This window comes from Aedes albopictus, chromosome 2 (genome assembly GCF_035046485.1).
Source record: "Aedes albopictus strain Foshan chromosome 2, AalbF5, whole genome shotgun sequence".
Taxonomy (NCBI): domain Eukaryota; kingdom Metazoa; phylum Arthropoda; class Insecta; order Diptera; family Culicidae; genus Aedes; species Aedes albopictus.
Genome location: NC_085137.1, coordinates 53,255,147 through 53,276,897, shown reverse-complemented (window position 1 = coordinate 53,276,897; position 21,751 = coordinate 53,255,147). Strand labels below are relative to the sequence as shown.

The 21,751-nt window shown below is 39.8% G+C and overlaps 4 protein-coding genes across 4 annotated transcripts; 3 read left to right on the top strand and 1 right to left on the bottom strand.

The window, feature by feature from the left end:
* Positions 1 to 1,192: 1,192 nt before the first annotated feature.
* Positions 1,193 to 3,023, top strand: LOC109409164 (probable cytochrome P450 6a14). The gene is made up of 2 exons (XM_019682582.3): positions 1,193 to 2,392; positions 2,463 to 3,023. The coding sequence occupies exons 1-2, from the start codon at positions 1,312 to 1,314 to the stop codon at positions 2,876 to 2,878; spliced, it is 1,497 nt and encodes a 498-aa protein (XP_019538127.2). The 5' UTR covers positions 1,193 to 1,311; the 3' UTR covers positions 2,879 to 3,023.
* A 6,615-nt stretch (positions 3,024 to 9,638) lies between these two features.
* Positions 9,639 to 11,596, top strand: LOC109421550 (probable cytochrome P450 6a20). Its single transcript, XM_019696070.3, has 2 exons — positions 9,639 to 10,937; positions 10,995 to 11,596. Exons 1-2 carry the CDS (start codon positions 9,815 to 9,817, stop codon positions 11,408 to 11,410), a joined length of 1,539 nt encoding a protein of 512 aa, XP_019551615.2. The 5' UTR covers positions 9,639 to 9,814; the 3' UTR covers positions 11,411 to 11,596.
* A 26-nt stretch (positions 11,597 to 11,622) lies between these two features.
* LOC109421551 (probable cytochrome P450 6a14) lies at positions 11,623 to 13,933 on the top strand. Its single transcript, XM_019696071.3, has 2 exons — positions 11,623 to 12,715; positions 12,775 to 13,933. Exons 1-2 carry the CDS (start codon positions 11,638 to 11,640, stop codon positions 13,194 to 13,196), a joined length of 1,500 nt encoding a protein of 499 aa, XP_019551616.2. The 5' UTR covers positions 11,623 to 11,637; the 3' UTR covers positions 13,197 to 13,933.
* Positions 13,934 to 19,124: 5,191 nt separating this feature from the next.
* On the bottom strand, positions 19,125 to 21,039 carry LOC134286038 (uncharacterized). The gene is made up of 3 exons (XM_062847602.1): positions 20,475 to 21,039; positions 19,715 to 20,106; positions 19,125 to 19,166 (listed from the first exon to the last, which is right to left on the bottom strand). Exons 1-3 carry the CDS (start codon positions 21,037 to 21,039, stop codon positions 19,125 to 19,127), a joined length of 999 nt encoding a protein of 332 aa, XP_062703586.1.
* Positions 21,040 to 21,751: the final 712 nt, after the last annotated feature.

The window sequence follows — 21,751 nt, the reverse complement described above, 5'->3', positions numbered from 1 at the left end:
CCGGGAAAACATAAAATTTTCTCATTAAAAGTGAAATTTTGCACCGATAAATAAAACTGAAATGCTCCATAAAAGAATTAAATTGTTACCGTAGAAAATTGAATATTGCTCCATAGAAAAATTAAATTGCACCATAAAAAATTGAAATTGCACTATAAAAAATAGACAATTTCTCCATAAGTATTATCAAACTGCACAATAGAAAATATGAATTGCTCCATGAAAAATTGAAAATCCTCCATAGATAGCATATTCTCATAATTTAATTTGACAGGGCTGAATTGCTTTTCATTGCACTCCTTCAATGGTGCAAATGTTTAAAGTTATGGGGAATTTTCATTTTTAATGGAGCAAATTATATTTTATGTAGTGCAGTTTGATAATACTTATGGAGCATTTGTCTATTTTCTATGGTGCAATTTCATTTTCTATGGTGCAATTAAATTTTTCTATGGAGCAATATTCAATTTTCTATGGGTACAATTTTAATTTTTTATGTAGCATTTGCATTTTTCTATGGAGCACTTGTATTTTATTATGGAGCATTTCAGTATTAATTATCGGTGCAAAATTTAAAAGTGAAAATTTTATGTTGTACCGGACTACCGGTACATTTTTTATAATGTATGAAACGTTTTCAATTATTTCTGGGTAACATTGCATATTTTCATGGAACATATGTTCATTATTTATGGAGCGCTTTTTGATGTTCTATGGAGCATTTGCAATTTGTTATGGTTGCAATTACCTTTTGCCGTTTTTTGTGCATATTTATTTATTCTTGGGTAAATCACAGTGTGCAACTACGTTTCGCACAATCAATCACCCGAATGCAATTTTATCACACTTGATGATAACATTATCAATTTTTGAATGATTTGCACAATTGTATCCGAGACAAAACACTCCCTCGGAAGTGCGAAAAAAAAATAAGGAAAACAATATTTAGGCTTTCACGTTAACCGGTTTCTGCCGGCATTACCTTCCCAGTGAGGTATATAACTTTCTTATCAACATTTACACGGCTTAAGCGCAATCAAATCTGTAATTTGTTGCTTACCACAATCCGACTAAATTTGATTCCGAACAAGATTCCGAAGAATGCGTGTTGAGTAAAGTTAGTCACCTAGTTATCTTTTGCCTTGTCATTTTACGACCATCTTGGGGGAGATAATCATTGCGCTCACTCATGCTAGAGTTTGAAATAATTGTCTCCCGGTTGGATTGGCCAATATATTACCAGATGCCCACTTGGTGGCATTCGTCAGTACGCATTCATTCGCGGCGGGAAAACAAGCAATCTGTTCGACAATGTTGGTTTACTTGACGGTGCTGGCGCTGACCTTGGCGATTCTGTGGGTGCGCAGGCGGTACTCGTACTGGAAGGAACGTGGAATACCGTATGTGGAACCAAGCTTCCCGGCCGGGAACCTTCGTGGCATGGGAAGGACGGAGCATCTGTCGGCTCAGATGCAGCGCTGTTACAAGGAACTCAAAGGAAAGGGCCCAGTCGGAGGGATGTTCTTCTTCATTAACCCAGTTGCGCTGGCCATGGACTTGGACCTGATCAAAACTGTGCTGGTGAAAGATTTTCAGTACTTCCACGATCGATCGGTTTACTATAACGAAAAGGACGATCCTTTGTCGGGTCATCTGTTTTCGATGGAAGGTGCAAAGTGGAAAAATCTCAGAGCGAAATTGACACCGACGTTTACTTCGGGAAAAATGAAGATGATGCTACCAACCATTGTTGGAGTAGCTGACGAATTCCAAAAATTGATGGAAAGTGAGGTGAAGAAGAGTTCTGAAATCGAGATGAAGGAGATTCTTGCACGATTTACAACTGATGTGATAGGTACATGTGCATTCGGGCTGGAATGTAACAGCTTGCATGATCCGGATGCTCAATTCAGGCGCATGGGAAGAAAGATATTTTCTTTTGGTAGTGGACGTTTGCTGAAAGCAATAGTCGCTCAGCAATTCCGTTCCTTGGCACGATCGCTTCACATATCTTTGATCGATAAGGAAGTTTCCGATTTCTTCATGGGTGCTGTAAAAGATACGATCAAATATCGTGAAGAAAACAAAATTGAAAGAAATGATTTTATGAGCCTTTTAATGAAACTGAAGAACGCTGAATCATTGGGAGACGACAAAAACGTCCCTACGGAGGCACTGACTGTCGAGGAAGTTGCAGCACAGGCATTTGTATTCTTCTTGGCTGGGTTCGAAACATCATCGACTGCAATGTCATACTGTTTGTATGAACTGGCTCAAAGAGCCGACCTTCAAAACAAAGCTCGAAAGTGTGTGCTGGATGCAATCAAAAAGCACGGTTCCTTAACGTACGAGGCAATGCAAGATATGCAGTACATCGATCAGTGCATCAACGGTAAGATCATTATTACTGAAAATCCAATATTATATCAACTTCAAAATCGCTTTGTTTTTTTCATCCACAGAATCTCTGCGAAAATATCCCCCGGCATCCAATCTAACCAGAACAGTATCAAAAGATTACAAACTCCCCAACAGCAACGTAGTCCTTCAGCAAGGTTCCACCCTGATTGTACCGGTGTACGCGCTTCACCACGATGCCGAATACTATCCCAACCCGGAAAAGTACGATCCAGATCGGTTCACACCGGAGGAGATGGCCAAACGAAATCCTTACTGTTTCCTGCCATTCGGTGAGGGTCCTCGCATTTGCATCGGGCTGCGCTTCGGAATGATGCAAGCCCGAGTTGGATTGGCGTACCTGTTGAGAGATTTCAGTTTCACGTTGTCCAGCCAGACTCCGGTTCCGTTGAAAATCTCCCCTCGCAGCCCAGTGCTCACATCGGAAGGTGGACTTTGGCTCAAGGTAGAGAAGCTGTAGGGAAGCAAGTGCGGTGGGTTGCCGTGAGATGTAATTAGATTCTTAATTATAGTGTATTGTTAGTGTAGAGTTGGTCATGTGAGTGTATGAAACGACGCCAGTGGTTGATAATTATATTGAATGATTGTCTGTGGAAGATCATGAACTCAATGCAAAACACTTGTTTTGTCCGAAAGGGTGGATGCTGTTCAAATGATAAAGATCTATATCTTTATATCTGTTCGTGTGAGTGTTGGTGAAAAACTGACCAAAACATTACTAACATGTATAATATCGATGCTATGAAGATTTAAACTGTTTCCTAAAAAATATACCAGAATGGTTTTATATAGGGCCCTGAGAATTACAGTCATGACCCGATTTTAACATTCCCCGATTTTGTCTGCCACCGTTTACCCCCGATAATAAACCGGAGGTAGGTAGTATTGATCGATTATTCACGCTAGCAGAATTCAATTGCTGATAATTTCACTTCTTGATTATCTTCTTCCTACTAACATCACGACTCTAATGGGACATAGCCTGTATCTAATATTTTGTATGGGACCGTGCACAAATTTCGTCAAGCTTTAAGCACATCTTGAAATTTAGGAATTTCTCCAAAGGTTTTCAGAACTTCCATGAAGCTCTTACGATATTCTCCCAAAGATTCCTTCAAGTATTTTACTGATTTTTTTTTTCCGATATTGATGATTCAATCAAGCTTCATGCTATTTCTACAAGGATCATACTGGAGATTGCTTCAGGAATTCTTTAAGTAGTTCATGCTTTGATTTCTTCTTAAATTCCTTCAGAAATTCTGGAAAATATGCCAGAAAAAATCTTAGAAAATTCTTCGGAGATTCACTCGGAAATTCTCCTAAGAGTTCCCGCAGAAATTTCTACAGTGTTTTTTTTTTAATTGCTCCTGCGGGTGCGTCAGATATATCTCCTGGAATTTCCTCAGATATTTCTGCTGGAAATGTTACAGATATTCCTCCGTGACTTTTTCGGAAGTTACTTCTGTAATTGCAGAAAAATACTAAAATTATTATCTACTGAAAGAGTTATTGAAAGAATACCTGATGAATTTTCAAACAAATCCCAAGAGGATTTTTTAAAAGAGATTCGTAGAAGAAATTCGTAATGGTTTTCTGGAGGAATCCAAGGACAAAAATTCTTGGAGCAGTTTCAGAGGTCATCTCTGGATGAATTCCTGAATGGATGTCTGCAAGATTACTTGGAGAAACCCCATTAAATACTTTCTTCATTCGCAGGGAAAATCATGATAAACTTTTGGAAGAAAAAGAATAGATGAATTGCTTAAAAATTCTCTGGTGAGTTTCCTGATGAAATCCGTAAAGAAACTTCAGTACGGATCTCTTCAATGTCTGCAGAAATCACTGCAGAACTTGGAGACAAATGTACTGGTGGAAATCTCGTTAAAAAAGACTTTGGTATTCCTGGGATTTTTTTTGGGAGTCCTTGGAAGAATTCTTAGAGATCCCGCTAAAGGAATTCTTAGAAAAAAATCTTCAGAAGTTCCCAAACTTTTTGCTATCGCGGCGCCCTTTGAAATTTCCAAAAAAGTCGCGGCGCACTAATGGTTTTAAAAAGGTATTTTTTTTTTAATTATAAACAGCATGTCAAAGGCAAAATCTTGAAACACTTCTTATATCATGTTTTCTTAGAATTCAGAGAAAATTTGGAAAACATTTTTTTTAATAAATTTCTCAAAGATAATTTGAATATGTTTGTAAGATTTCAAAAATCATGTTGATGTCATTATAAAAGAGCAAAAAATTCAGATGTTCAGGTAAAACAAACTGCTGCTTTTTATTAATTCAGCCAAAAATTTTGAAATGAAATTGAAATGAAATGACTTCACAGAACTTGACCAAAGTTTAATTTTTTTACGGAAATTGCAAAGCAACACTTTCAAACACTTTCATGAAGGGGACTCACTAAACAGTTTAAATTGCTACGTAAGCCATGATTTTCTGATTATTTGAAATGTTTCATGAAATTGCAAATGAAATAATCAAAGATTTACTTGGTGATCACGACGTTTAATCAGTTTAATCAGCTTACGCTGTTTAATTAATCCCCTTATTTATTTTGGAAAATTTCGGCACATGAAGAGATTGTAAAGAGCCTGTCAGGTGGGCTTTGATTGAACTTGTTATTTTAATAAATTTCGACTTAACTTAACCCTTTGAGGCTGGAGTGGCCATATATAACCTCAGTGATGAAACCGAGCATGGGAAACTTATTCAATGTCAGTGGGTTGCAGCAGATGAAACTGATGAAACAGTCCGATTCAAAAAGGTTAAAGCTAGCTCTTCACAATGTCACAACGGCAAACCTGCATGCCGTTAGCTGCCCCGATGACCTTGTAATTATTCTGAAAAGAACGCAAATAAGGTTCTTGAAATAAAAACTATGGACAAGTTATAATTAAATCAAAAGCTAAACTGAAGCTTATAAGGGCCAAAAGCAATATTAATAACATAAAATATAAACATTTTAAAATTTGGTGTCAATTGATATGTTTAAAAAGGATACCAGAAATCCTATGGAACAATTGAAGACTCAGAAAAAGTTTTAAAAAAAATATGAAGGGACGCTAGTTTTACTAAACAAAACAAAATTAAAGGTGTTCCGCAATACAAATAAAGAGTTTGTTTTTGTTTGTTTCGTCACAGCTCAAAATCCTGCGGCGCACCTAGGAAAGGTTCGCGGCGCACCAGGGCGCCGCGGCGCACAGTTTGGGAAGCACTGTCTTATACAATATCTGTAGGAACCAATACACAAAAATCTCTAAAGTACTACCTGGAGCAATTTTGGAAGGAAATTGTGCAGCAGAATCAAAACAATCCTACGGGAATTATTTTTTAAGGAACTTTTGGAAGAATTTCAATGGAATATATTCTGGAGTAATTTCTTCTGGAGTTGCTCTTTTGCAAAATTCCTGAAGCATCACCGGAAAAGTTTCTTAATAAATCCTAAGCAATCCATGGACGAATTCAGGACGAACTTCATGAGAAACCACTAAGGGAACTACCAGAAAAATCTTTCGAGAATTAAATTTCTCAATAAATGCCTGAATTGTACCTGAAGCAACCTCCGGAGAAATTACTATAATATTTTCTGAAAGAGTTCTTGGAAAGTTTTCCGTTTATTAAAGGAAACTAGAGGTGGTTTGAAATAGACGAAAAAACTCAAACATTATTTCCGAAAAAACAGGGAGTGTTTAATTGACAAATTTAGAGATAAACTTGTGAAAAATTTACCACTTGTTTTGGTGGGATTCAAACCCAGGACTCCGCATAAACAATTCGCTCGCGCTCAACATTTCGAAGGCGCAACCGCGAGAGTGTGGGAGACTGACATATAAGCTGAAAGAGAGATAAAGTTGTGAAAGACGGACCCGGTTAGCGTGGCGCTTGGAATCCAGTTTGACTTTCTATTACACAGAATTGTTACTTGTTCTGTGGCTTAGTTGGTTAAAGCGCCGGACTAGCGATACGGAGTCGTGGGTTCGAATCCCAAACAAGTGGTGTTTTCTTCACAAATTTATCTCTCAATTTGTCAATTAAACAGCAAACACTGTGTCTTCGAAACAAAAATTTAAGCTTTTTCGTCTATTTCAAACTACCTCTAGGAGTTTCCTTTAATAAACGGAAAGCTTTCCAGAAATTATTATAGACATACCAGCCGACTGGTATAGCCGGTAAAGGGCAATAAAATTATCTGCCTAGGTAGTTTGAAATCTCTGAAAGAATTTGTTCTGAAATAAAATCTTTTGATGATATCTTTGGATGCTTGTTTGGAGAAACATCCGTGGAAATGCCTGAAAAGTTTATTGAGAAATTTGTGGATGAAATTCTTGAGGAACCTCAAAGAATAATTTCTGGATGATTTCCTTCAGCAATGTTTTAATAAGTGCATGGAGGAATACATGCATAAACTACTGTACTGTGGGAAAATTCTGAAGAATCCCGAGGACTAAATTCAAGATTAAGATGTACCTTTAGAGAATTTTCTGAAGAAACTTCCGAAGACGACCCAAAGGAAATTTTAGGAGAAGTTCTTGAAAGAATCTCTGGAAAAAATTCAAATAACAACATGGACATAAATGCTGTCTAAAGGAATACCTTGAAGAATTTTTGGAGGTATTGTTGCCCAAATCATTCTCGTAAACCCTTCAAATTCCTGATAAACGAAAGTAATATAGAAGGAAATCCACATGCAGGCGTACCAGTATATGGGGCGCAGAAAATTGTTAATTTTGAATAACCAGCTCTGATTTCACCATTACAGCACTGCTCCAGGGGGATTTCAGAAGTATTCGAAAGGGTTTGGGTAGGTTTCATGGGATTTACAGGGCAAGGGGGTTTCAAGAGGGTTTAAGGTCACTTTATGAAGTCTTTCAAGCATATTTCAAGGAGTTCAGGTCTCATAAAACCACGCCATAAAATTCGTGGGTATTCAGCATGATCATGCTGAGGGTGATGGTTCCCATTCCCGTTCGGTGGAGGAACTCTACGTAATGACTTTCTCGGGAATAGACAAGGGTATTTGTTACCAGTTTTATTTTTCTGCTACATGTTCGATTTTAGCTTGTGATTATTCTACTTATTTTAATGTGCATCTGTAGGGTTCTTCCATCACTCAGGAGAAATATAGCCCTAGCAACCGGAGTGATTGCATACATTAAGGTCATTTCTGGCGACAAATTACTGCAAGACAGGCAAACCGCTCCCTAGCAGGGACATCAACATGCAGCCGATTCGGGATGGCCAATTAGGATTAGTTTTCCTAGACACAAATAAGCTATGAAAACAGAATAAACAAATGGAATCAGCCAAACAAAACACTGTTCCAGGATTGACTGATGGACCAAAACCAATAAATGAAACCTCGTCATCCTGTGATCGTAAATTGTTATTCCTTTGAGGATAACTGGCCACTTTTATGTTTTGTGTTGTAAATGTAAATTCGTGAGTTATATTTTAATGTGCATTTGAAATGTTCTATTTATTTTTCGTAATGAAAAATAAAATAGAGCATTTATAGGGTTCCATCATTGTTTGTCCGTAATTTGGCACCCAACGTGGGCCATTGATTATTATATTTTTTTTTATTTGTAACATATTTTAGCCAATAGTGGAGTCATAACCAATAGACCAAATATTCTCAAATTTCCTGCTCAAATCTGTTTCTACCAGTGAACTTCCATCAAGAGATCATGGTTCAAGTTCATAGACACCAGTTTCAAGTGATAAAATTGGGCTGGAAATTCAGCAAATTTGCAACTGAAAACATGTCTGAGGAACCCCAAATGGAATTAACGATTGTTATCGATTAAACATGGTAAGAGAACGATCAGCCTAATAGTGAACCCCAACGACTCAATAGTGGATCAGCTCTCGTTAATAACTGAAGAAGTGCTCATAGAACACTATGACGAAACTTACTTCTTAGCTTACAGGAGCTGGTTTTGTCACAGTGGGAACGTTATGCCAATAAAAAGAAGAAGAAGAAGAAGAAGAAGAAGGGGAGTTTCAAGGTATTAGAACGTTTCCAGGAATAAGGGGACGATTCAAGGCGTTTCAAAGGGTGCAGAATGGTCTTTAGTAAGGTTTCAGCCCGTTTATTTGAGTTTTAGAAGCGTTTCTTGGGATTTCAGTGGTGATTCAGAGGGTTCAGAAAGGTTCATATGCGTTTTAGAGGATGTCAGGGGTTTCTCATGGTGTTTTTGAATACGATTTAGGTGTTTCAACAAAGTTTCTGGGGTTTCAAGGGTTTCAGTGGCATTACAGGGGCTTTCAAGAAAGTTCAGGCAATTTTAAAGACGCTTCAGCGAAATTCAGGGGATTTTCATGAGGTTCCGGAAGAGACGTTAGAGAAGTGATTTCAGAAATATTTGGGGGGTTTTAGGAGCGACCATGAATCCCTTCAAAACGCCTCCTGAAACCGCTTAAAACGAATCTCAATTCCCTTGAAGCTCCTTAACTTTGCTGTAACCTCCATGCAACCCTTTGAAACGTCTCTGAAACCCTGGAATGCCCCCGAAATTCACATAAACTCCTTGAAGCAACTTGAAGCACTCTTAAATCCCCTACACCCACCATAGACTAATGGTCGCAGTGGGTTTGTACCTCAATAGAAACATTCCACCGAGATCTCATTTTACACGCCTCTGCAACACCCTGAAACCCTTTCTATTTAGGATTCCGAAAACTTAAGAATTCTAGATAAAAATCCTCCGATTATTTTTTTAGATAACGTCTGATAAGCTGTTAGTTCACAGGGTCAAATATTTGTCCAGAAAGAAACCACTGCTCAAACATCTTGTTTGACTCGATCGAATTTTCATTAGTGTCAAACTGATGTTGTTTCTTGAGTTCATTCCATGTCAAATATTTGACCATAGAATTGGCCATAGAATTGATAACTTTTTTTTTATTTATTTTCACAGTATGTATTGCCGAAGAAATTGAATCCGGAATGTAACGCATAATCAGTTTGAGTACAATAAAAATATTGTTCTTGAAATACCGGAAAACAAAACGTGGGTAATAAATTATTTGCCAAAAAAACGAAAAAAAAATATCACACCGTTCCCATTTGACAAATTGGAAAACCCCTCGTCCTTGAGACTAAGCTATCGCTAACCAGGTGGCAGCAGCGGCGTTTCCATTTTTCACCTCTTTCTGTTTCTTCACCACAATATTCACCTCAAAGCAATTATTGTTTACATTGCATGATTCGACTGTTTCACCGCGAACAGCTGCGGCAGCAGTAGATAATCGAAATCCATCTCGGCTACATCGCTCATTTGGCAAAGATAACTCGAACAATGTGATAAGAAAACGATTGGAGGACCTCCTTTCTAGTCAAACACCTAAGTTACCAAAGTTCAGTGTTAATAGTGTTTAGGTTTACAGCGGGATGAACTTCATACTGCTGCTTCTGGCCGCGGTGGCACTTTTCTGTAAATGGATCTACACACATTTCCGGGTGAGGTATCGCTTCTGGAAGGAGCACAATGTTCCCCATCTGGAACCCCGCTTTCCGGTGGGTAATGCCGGAGATATAATGAAGTCAACGATCCATTTTGCACACATTATGGATAACTTGTACCGGGAGCTGAAGCATTTTGGTGACTATGCTGGGATATATTTCTTTAGGGATCCGGTTCTGGTGGTGCTGTCGCCGGAGTTTGCCAAAACGGTTCTGGTAAAGGATTTTAATTACTTCTTGGATCGAGGAGTTTACAGTAACGAGAAGGACGATCCATTGTCGGCGAACTTGTTCTTCATGGAGGGACACAGGTGGAGGAAGCTGAGAGCGAAGTTAACTCCGACGTTTACAACAGGGAAATTGAAGGCGATGTTCCACACGATTTTGGCGGTGGGAGAGCAGTTCGATCGATATTTGCAGGATTACACGATGCAAAAGGATGAAGTGGAAGTTAAGGATCTGCTGGCAAGGTTCACAACCGACATCATTGGATCGTGTGCGTTTGGAATCGATTGCAACAGTCTAGAGAATCCGGAGTCCAAGTTTCGACAGATGGGCAAAAGAATGATCAATTTTCCAAAGTTAAAAGCGTTAAAGATCTTCTTTGCTATGCTCTTCCGGAAGCAGGCCCGCTGGTTGGGAATACGGTTCAACGATGAAGACGTTTCGGATTTTTTCTTCGAGGTTGTGAGAGATACTATTCGGTACCGGGAGGAGAACAATGTTGAGAGGAAGGATTTTATGCAGCTGCTGATAGAGTTGAAGAATAAAGGATACATGGAAGACGATGGTGAAGTTGTTGAAGAGCTTCAGGGCAGTCGACTGGAGAAGCTCACCTTTGAGGAAATCGCAGCTCAGGCGTTTGTCTTTTTCTTTGCCGGATTTGAGACATCTGCTACTACCATGACATTTGCACTTCATTTATTGGCGTCCAACCAAGAAGTGCAAGACAAAGGAAGGAAGTGTGTTACCGATGTCCTGGATAGACATGACGGTAAACTAACATATGAAGCGTTGATGGAGATGACGTATATAGACTGCATCATTCAAGGTAATATAGAATCACTTTATACCTCATCAAGATAAGTTAACGTTTAATTCGTTGCAGAAACATTGAGAATCTATCCACCGGTGGCAACGATTCATCGTATTACCACGAAGCCTTACAAACTTCCTAATGGATCTGTCCTTCCGGAGGGTGTGGGTGTTGTAATTCCTAGCCTGGCCTTCCAGCGTGACGCTGAGTTTTTCCCCGAACCGATGGAATTCCGTCCAGAGAGATTCTTCGAAGAGGAGAAAGACAAACGACACAACTTTTGCCATCTTCCATTCGGTGAAGGACCCAGGATTTGTATCGGCATGCGGTTTGGCCTGTTGCAAACGAGGATGGGTATTGCCATGCTGCTAAAGAACTACCGATTCCAGTTGTGCTCCAAGTCGGTCGTGCCTCTCAAGACAGACCCAGTTAATTTGATATACGGACCGGCTGGGGATGTTTGGCTGGGAATAGAAAAAATCCAATAAGATTCCAATTTCCGAACGACCTTTTTATAACTAACACTACTATAGCTTTATTCTCGCACACTTTTATCAAAGACAGTTCATCTGAATGAACAATTTTATAACATGAATTAATGTTCTTCTCTCTTTGCTACTCTTTTAAATAAACTGTTATACTACATCTTAAACGCTCAAAGGCGAAGCACCCTCTTTTAGTGTTTCATTAACCGTCTTCGAGTTTGTCTGCAACAATGTGGATCTATTTTCTGTTATCTGCCATAGCGCTTCTTACACTCCTAGTTCGACGAAAGTATTCCTATTGGAAATGTCGCGGTGTGCCGTTCATCCAACCACGTTTCCCATTCGGAAGCATTACACCCGTTGGAGATCGTGTCCATTCGTCGCTACTGATGACTCGGTTCTACAATCAACTAAAAGGCACCCATCCCTTCGCCGGAATGTACTTCTTCACCAATCCGGTTGTGCTGGCCCTAGACCTTGACTTCATCAAGAACATTCTTGTTCGGGATTTCCAATACTTTCATGATCGAGGGCTCTACCATAACGAGAAAGATGATCCCTTAACATGTCACCTGTTCAACATTGAGGGAACCAAGTGGACCAATTTGCGACGAAAGTTGCTTCCGACCTTCTCGTCCGGAAAGATGAAAATGATGTGCCCTACGATACTGGAAATAGCCGATCGGTTCCGTACGTCCGTTGAAAAGTGCCTCACTGAACAAACCGAAATCGAAATGAGAGATTTCTTGGCTCGATTTACCACGGATGTGATTGGAACGTGTGCCTTCGGAATCGACTGTAACAGTTTGGAGAACCCTGAAGCAGAGTTTCTCAAAATGGGCAACAAGATATTCGAGGTACCAACGAGTCGAATCATTGCGTACTTTTTCGTGTCAACCTTCAAGGAACTATCTAAGAAGTTACACATCAAAGCAGTACCGAATGACGTGTCGCAATTTTTCTACAATGTCGTTCGGGAAACCATTGCTTTCCGTCAGAATAGTGGTGTCCAGCGGAACGATTTCATGAACTTGTTGATGCAGCTGAAGGAGAAAGGTGAGCTTGAAGGTTCGGATGAGAAGTTGGGTACACTGACGTTGGACGAGGTGGTTGCTCAAGCGTACGTGTTCTTCCTGGGAGGATACGAGACTTCTAGTACAAATATGTGTTTTTGCTTGTATGAGCTGGCCTTGAACGAGGAAATTCAGGAAAGAGCTAGGGAATGTGTTCAAAGGGCGGTGGCCAAGCACGGTGGTTTGAACTACGAAGCGCTGATGGACATGCCTTATTTGGAACAGTGTATTTTCGGTAAGTTTTTGTAACACGAGGATCCGTTACCAGCAGTCATGGTTCTTGTCTTTTTTCAGAGGCTTTGAGGAAATATCCGCCCATCGCCAATCTGTTCCGAAGCGTCACCCAAGACTACACTGTCCCCAACTCGAACGTAACGCTTCCCAAAGGAATGAACGTTTGGGTTCCAGTATACGCCATCCATCACGATCCGGAGTTCTTCCCGAACCCGGAATTGTACGACCCCGATCGGTTCACCCCGGAACAATGCGCCAAAAGGAAACCATTCACGTACATGCCATTCGGCGAAGGTCCCCGTACCTGCATCGCCACACGATTCGGCATGATGGAAACGAAAACTGGTCTGGCAACACTGCTGATGAATTTCAAGTTCGCGAAAGCTGCTCGACTGCAGGTCCCGCCAAAGTTTTCCACCAAGCACGTTATGTTGACTGCGGTGGGGGGATTGTGGGTGAAGGTGGAGAAGATTGGGAAGTGAACAATGAATTAAAGATAATTTATGCTCGTGACCTAGGTGATGTGTTTACGGTTTGTTTTGTAAATGGTTCATTAATATTTATATTCTAGGGATTCCCTTCGCCAACAAACATGTTATTATGTCGCTCTGAATGTTTGAAAACAAAGATTGTCAATATTTTGTGTATGCTGAGTGCTGATGTATTCATCTGTGGAGGTATAAAGGTAATCTCTCTTTATAAACAACGAGTGTTTCCCCGATGACCAGTTTCAGCCATAAGCACCCAGGGTATAGTAGTGGGTTGAAATGAAAGATTTTCATCCTGGGTGGTCGACTTCCTTGAGTTCCTTGAGCGATGTCCTGCTGGGTTTCAATATATCGCTTGTTTACGGTTTTAGTTTCCCCCTCTGCACGCCCCACTTCCACTCACGAACTTCTGTTTTGAATTCCTCCAGAGATTTCTCCAGAAATTCTTCAAGGGAGTTCTCTAGGAACACCTGCAGGAATTCCTCAAAATATTTATCCAGGATTCCTTCAGGCATTCCTCCAGAATGTATGAAGGCATCTCTGGAGGATTTTGTGTTACAGCTAGAATTCCTTCAGGAATTATTTCAGGAATTTATTTAGGAATACCTTTAAAAATTCCTACAGTAATTTATTAAGGAATTTCTATAGCAATTTCTCCAGGGATTTCTCCAGGAATTATCCATGCATTCCTTCCAGAATTCCTTCAGGCAGTCCCCCAAAAATTACTTCTGGCATTCTTCTAGGAATTCCTCCAAAGATTCCTTCAGAAATTCGTCCAGGAATTTTTCCAGGGATTCCTCTAGAAATTTATCCATGAGTTTCTCCTCAGGGATTTCTCTAGGGATTCTTGAAGGGATTTCTGTAGAGGCACCTGCAGGGATTACTCCAGGAATTCCTCTAAGCATTTCTCCAGGAACTCCTTTAGTCATTCGTTCAGAATTGCTGAACAAATCTCTCGAGAATTTCGTAGAGATTCCACAACAATTTCTCCAGGGATTCCTCTTAAAAAATCTACTCCAGAGAATCCTCCTGAAATTCCTCCAGGCATTTCTTCGACATTTTTTTCAGACATTCACCACAATTTCTGCTAGCCATTCCACCAGGAATTCATTTAAAAATTCCTCCTGGAATTGCTTAAGAGATACTTCCAGAAATTTTACAAGGATTTTCCCTGGAAATTCCTCCAGACATTTTTCCAGAAACTCTTCCAATAATTCATCCAGAGATTCCTCCAGGATATCCTGCTGGGATTTCTCCACAAATTTCTACAGATTCCCACAAGAATTAGTCCGAGGATATCTCCTGGACTTCCTCTAAAATTTTTTCCAAGGATTGCTCCAAGAATTATTCTGGGAATTCCTCCAGGAATTTCTCAAGGGATATTTTAAAAAATTTTATCCAAAAATTCCCCCCGGAATTCCGTCCAGAATGCCTTAAGAGATTCCTCATGGAATTGCTCTAGTAAATCCTCTAGGGATTTCTCGAAGAATTCCAGGAATACTCCAAGAGATCCCCCAGGAATCTTCATATTTTTTTCTAGGGATTCTTACGGGTATTCATCCAGCACGTCATTGAGGGATTTCGGGAATTCTTGCCGAGATTGCTCTAGGGATTCATCCAGAATTTTCTTCAGCGATTATTTCAGGAATTCCTGCAGGTATACTTTCAACAATATCTCCAGCGATTTCTCCGTGAATTCCTCCAGGAACACTTCCAGGGATTTCTCCAGGCATTCCTGCAGAAATTTCTCGAAGGATTCGCAAAAGAATTTCTCCAGAGATTACTTCAGGAATTTCTTTAGAAATTCCTCTCGGGATCTCTTTAAAAATTTATTTAGGGGTTCCGGGAGAAATTTCAAAAATCCTTCCAGCATCTTTTCCAGAGGTTTTCTCCAGGATTACCTAAAGATTTTTTTATTAATTACTCAAAGAATTTCTCGAAGTATTCCCCCAGCGATTTGTATAGGAAATCTTTAAGATAGTTAAGATAAGGTGCCAGGAAATTCTTCATGAAATGTTGACACAATAAAATATCTTTTTTTCTTACTCAGAAGCCCTTCATGAAGGTTCGAAAGATTTTTTCAGGAACTCCTCCAGAAATTACCTTATGAGTTTTTCCTCTAGGATGTTTTGAGGTTATTTCTTTAAAATGTGCTTCAGTGATTCTTTCAAAAAAATGTGAAGGGAATGACTCAAGTGTCCTCCAATGATGGAACTTATCGTAGGATTCCTCCAAGAATTTCACCACGAGTCTCCTTCCGGGTTTTGTGTAAGGATTTCTCTAGAAATTTCTCACTTCACATTTTGCAGGAATCCCTTCAAAAGGTTCTTCAAGAGGTTACTTAGATAATCCATCAGAAATTCTAACAATAAGTCCTACAGGGATTCCTTCAAGCGACACACATATTTCTCTGAGTCACGGCAGCGCAGGTTTTGGTTGTGCAGAAGTCACTGTGACTTACAATAAACAAAAGAGTACTTTGCGGCTGTCCATAAACCACGTGGTCATTTTTTGGGAGATTCCGAAACAAAACCCCCCCCCACCCCACTCGTGGTCTTTCGTTCATGCAAAAAAAATGTATGGTTCTTTTCTTTATGCAATTCACCCAGAGAAGACTCTTTCGGAATTCTCTCTGGGTTACCTCCCAGAATTTTCCGAGAAAATGGACCAGGAATTCAGCTAGGAATTCCTTCTTAAATTCCCTCAGATATTTCTTTTTAGTTTTACGACTTTAACGAAAATACCTTCAAGATTTTTTGTCTGAGGATCTTTCCAGAAATACGTCAAGTGACATTTCCAAAGAATTATGCTCTAAAATGAGTATATGTAGAATATGACAGTATAAAAATGTCTCTTAGAAAATTCGGGTAAAGATGTACTCGGAACAATACAACTGAAGGCTTCTTCTTAGAGGAATAGAGATCCAGGACATTCCAAGATTGCTTATTAGCATAGCAGCTGGATGATTAAATACTGAAAGAACTTCAGTTAGTCATGGAATACATTACCCAAGTAAACAAAAGTTCCGGTTTCCATGACAAAATGCACTTTCAAGTTCCGCGAAGTTCGGAAAAAGTTCCGAATGGAACTTTCTAGCTGCTTAAGAGGCTAACGATGAGTCTTGCTGGAACTTCAGTCACAAGTTCCGGCAAGGCTCATTGTTAGCCTCCTAAGCAGCTTTAAAGCTGCTTAAGATACTACTTGGAACTTTCTCGGAACTTTGAAGTTCATAGAAGTTCAGTTCAGTAGCATTGTGTTTCAAGGAAGAATTTATGTCACTTTTTTGTGCAGGAAACCACTGTTTAGGCATACACAAAATAAATACAAATTTGTATTTATTAAATCAATAAATAATATGCTAAAACAAAAAAAAAAAGCCGCCCACCAGCTTCAAACTGAGAGTTGCTGCGTGAGAGCCCTACGCTCTACAACGATACTACAGTTAGAGTTGAGTGAGAAGCGGGTGAAGTCTGACTTGAATCGATTATCTGTCGGCCACTAGTTTTGCACACTAGTACAGTAGTAAAATTAGCTCTGTCAAGTGTCTTCAGCAGCGCAGCGGTAAGTGATCAGGTTATCACGCAGGAGTATCCAGTTCAAATCTACATAGGAGCGACGAATATGGAAAATAATTATCAGAAGCAATTTCAAACATGAATCACACGCCACACACAAGGTTGTGTTTCTGAAAAATACATTTTTGTTTCTGCATGAATTTTGTCAAAGTTCTGTCAGACGCTGCCTAGAAGCTGAGAGAGAGGAGACAGTTTACTGACAACCACAATGTTTACATTTCTTCTTCTTATTTACTTTTGCAATTTTGTTCCCTGCACAATGGTTTGAAAAAATGCTATTGGTCAAAAATGGCTTGCATATTGAGTTCACTGCGAGAGAGCATCGAAAATAAATGAATTCGAAACGCTGGTAGAGGGGAACTGACCATCATAATTTTATCTTTTTAATTACAACGAACGGAGCGAAATTTTAATAAGATCTCTTAAATATTTGGCCACTTCACACCATCAATGTGAAGTTTTCAGCTCGGTTTGCGGTGATAGTTTGTGACAGGTCCTCCTTGACATTAAGTTGAACGCAATAGAAGCCAGCTGTCTCCTCTCTCTCAGCTTAGAAGGCTATCCAGCTACCTTATGTGAACATTCAAGTTTCTAAGTTACTTAAAAATGAAGCTGCTTAGAAGGCTAATGAGCAACCTCGAACAAGCTGTTAAGCTTATAAAGTACCCTCTTATTTGAACTTTTGGTTACTTGGGTAGGTTGTCATTTCCAAAAAAAACCTTCAGACCGGTTCCCATTACGATTCAAATGTTGATGGAAAATTCAGGGTTAGTATTTAAAAGAGTTCCTGATTTGCAAGAAAATCTAGTTACGAATATTAATGATTTTCAATAAACTCAACGTACATATGTACAGATGCATATATTATTAGTAAAATTGCGAAAAAGTGCCGTGTCATTAAGGTGAAACATCAAGAAATCCCATTGCAATTTTGCATACAAACTTTAGAAGCACAAATCTGACGAATGAAGCATCGAACCAAGCCGTACTTGTTTATCCTGGCTTTGCTCACTTGCAAAAAGAGGCAGCTTTTCCTAATCGAAAGCATTTGTTCATGAATTTTCAAGATTGGTGCTCTTGAAAACGTGAGTAGGGGGCGAAGTCGGCCATTGTGGCAGCCATGTTTGTATTCTCTGAAGTTTCTCCTTAATTGGCTCGGTAGCATAGTTGGAAAAGCACTTGTCTAACGTATGAAGGTCGTGAGTTCAAATCTCAGCTGAGCTGTGGATTTTTTTTCGCAATTTTACTACATAATAATACATGCATCTGTACATATGTACGTTGAGTTTATTAAAAATCATAATTTGGCCACACGGATATCTAGCATAGCATAGCATGAATACTTGCACAAATCTTGGATGGAGTTGCAAAGTTGAATATTCATTGACATTGCTGATGTCGCTACTATCTACAATGTCATAGATTCACTCAGCTCCACACACCTGGCCAAGTCCTTGCAAGCATTTATAAATCCTTTCATCAACTTAGAAAGAGCCCAGAACTGAAGCAGCGTTCAATACATGAAAGGATGTTGAAAATAGCGAATTTTCAACTTATATGCAGTTATATAGCAAATATATACTGAAGTAGAATTATTTATAAATAAATAACATTGGAAAGATCTCACCAATTGTTGTGTGATTTTTGTGGTTCAATGCCGATCATCTAATTGTCTTGATTAATGTTCTTCTCTGCAAAGAACAACACAATACTCAACTTATTGTTTTGATTTTCACGTGAGACTATAGCGAACGCGATCGATTATGCTGCCATACTCACCCCTTACAGGAGCGATGCATGTACAGCAAAGAGCAACACAATACTCATAATTTGGCCACACGGATATCTTTGCACTTAAGTCATAGCTACGAAAGTTTTATAAATATGAACTCCAGAACAAATGATGCACGGGTAAAAAAAAAATCTTCCTGAAGTTGGCCACCGCTACAGCACCACGCTGATTTGTGTAAAACAGGCGAGCTTTTTTCAACGCATTGTACCAATTATAGCATCGTGACTGCTAAAGTGTCAAATAATCCTTTTTTTTTTTTTTTTTTTTTTTTTTTTTTTTTTTTTTTTTTTTTTTTTTTTTTGGTTTTAATTGGTTTTTCTCAGTGATGTTAAATGTCATTTAAAAAACCATTTAACGTTTCAACCTACTTTTTTATTTTTTTGGTCATCATCAGAAACTGTTATAAACACATGAGAAAAAAAATTACAAATTACAAACATATTCAAATTACAAAAATTAACACAAAACAGTTGACAAGAAACACATAACACTTACAATTCCGCCGCCCGTTCGTCTTCTACGGCGGTGTTCTTAATTCTAATTATCTAATCTATGTCACTTCTCTGTGTCGTCGTCGTTCCGTTCGGTGCTGTTCGTCTTTCAATTTATTAATCAAGTTGTTATATGTGTTAGAGAACCCATCTACGTCACGCTGCAAATTAACCGTCGTGTCTTTATTGAGGGATTTGCACAAAAGTGCACGCGGCCTATCGCTTCTGAAAGGTACAGCCGCGGTTTTCACTCCCAGTTTACTTCATCCTTATGGGAAATAACATTGCGGCGTTTCCTACGGTGCGGCTGTTCCTTTCGAAAACGATAGACCGCGTGAACTTTTGTGCAAAGCCCCTTTTTGAAACATTTCAACGACCGCGCGGTGTTTACGTTTCAAGAAATCTGACAATATTTATCTTAATGTGGATCACCTCGGCTGTTAGTCTGCTCGCGTAATTTTCGATACTCTCCAGAATGTGAGTTCTGGAGAAGTCGAAGCGATGACCGTTGTCGACCGCGTGTTGGGTGAGTCCCGTAGCTGATGCGTTGGTGCGTACAGAGTTTCTGTGTTGCGCAATGCGCTTGTCTAAGGTTTGCGACGTTTGTCCTATGTATTCCTTTGCTTCGCATGCCCCACAAGGAATTGAATATACCACGTTTGTTTCTTTCATTGGTGGTATGGCATCCTTCAGTTTGGTGAAAACCGTGTTTTTCACCTTATCACAAGGTTTGAAAGAAGCCGTGATGTCGTGTTTCTTCAACGTTTTTCTCACTTTTTCTCTGAGACCCGGGATGTATGGGATAGACACGTACTTTTTTGGTTCCTCTTTTTTCCTCTCATTCTCCATCGTGTTGTACAGCAGATGGAGTCGTTCTCGCAACGTTCGTTTTATGAGATCCTCCGGGTAGTTGTTGTTGCGAAGAATCTTTTTAACCATTCCAATGCTTTCCTCCCTTCGATCGGTGTCCGTCAGCTTGAGTGCCCGATCGATGAGCGCGATCATCGTTTTCACCTTGTGGGTATGCGGGCTCTCCGAGTTATAGTCTAGGTAGCGACCATCTCTTTGCTTCGGAAACCAAATTTTCCGAATTCTCTCACCGCTTCGCGAGAGCGTGAGATCCAGGAATCGAAGTGCCTCATCCATTTCTTCTCTCTCTCTCTCTTCTTGGCGTAACGTCCTCACTGGGACAAAGCCTGCTACTCAGCTTAGTGTTCTATGAGCACTTCCACAGTTATTAACTGAGAGCTTCCTCTGCCAATGACCATTTTGCATGTGTATATCGTGTGGCAGGCACGAAGATACTCTATGCCCAAGGAAGTCAAGGAAATTTCCTTTACGAAAAGATCCTGGACCGACCGGGAATCGAACCCGTCACCCTCAGCATGGTCATGCTGAATACCCGTGCGTTTACCGCCTCGGCTATATGGGCCCATTTCCATTTCTTCCTCCACGGTGAATTGTAGCTTCTCGTCGATGACGTTGAACTGCTCCACCACTTTCTCCACATCTTCTCTTCTCCCGACGATGAAGCAGTCGTCGACGTACCGTCTGTATATGGACAGGGTGATGTTATTCTCCTCTAGTCTTGTTATGGCATCCTGTTCTACCTTCTCCATGATTAGGTTCGCCACTACCGGTGAAAGGGGGGATCCCATGGGGACCCCCGTTGTTTGGCAGTAGAATTTCCCCTCATACTGGAAAAACGATGCTTCTAGGACAGTTTTCATGGCATGTTTGAAGCTGTCCCATGGGATGGTGGTGTATTCCTGTATCTCTTCCCATTTTTCTTCTACTAATTGATAAACTTTTTCGACAGGAACGTTGGTGTAGAGAGATACTACGTCCAGCGAGTACATGATGCAACCATCTGGGATGCTCACGTGCGAAATTTCCGTTGCAAATTCGAAGCTATTGCGCACATGGTACTGCGTTTTACCCACGACGTTTCCCAAAATTTCTGCTAGGAACTGTGCCATACGGTACGTTGCAGTTCCTATGGTTGATACGACCGGGCGGAGATGGGTTCTCTAACACATATAACAACTTGATTAATAAATTGAAAGACGAACAGCACCGAACGGAACGACGACGACACAGAGAAGTGACATAGATTAGATAATTAGAATTAAGAACACCGCCGTAGAAGACGAACGGGCGGCGGAATTGTAAGTGTTATGTGTTTCTTGTCAACTGTTTTGTGTTAATTTTTGTAATTTGAATATGTTTGTAATTTGTAATTTTTTTTTCTCATGTGTTTATAATAGTTTCTGATGATGACCGAAAAAATAAAAAAGTAGGTTGAAACGTTAAATGGTTTTTGAAATGACATTCCACATCACCGAGAAAAACCAATTAAAACCAACAAATAAAGTAAACGGTGATTAAAACCAATGAAAGAAATAATGCTTTTAGAATACAATGGTATTATGCTCTATTTCATGGTGAAGCGTCTAAGTAGTTATAAAGCATTTAGTAGGTATAAATTTACTAAGGGGCTGTCCATAAACCACGTGGTCATGACGGGGGGGGGGGTTCGGCCAATGACCATTTTGTATGGACGAAAAAAAAAATTTTGTATGGACTAATGACCACGCTTTGAGAAGTCCCAAAAAAATGACCACGTGGTTTATGGACAGCCCCTAAGGCTGCTCGCTCCCATCCCCTCTGACCGAAAAGCTGACTACGCCC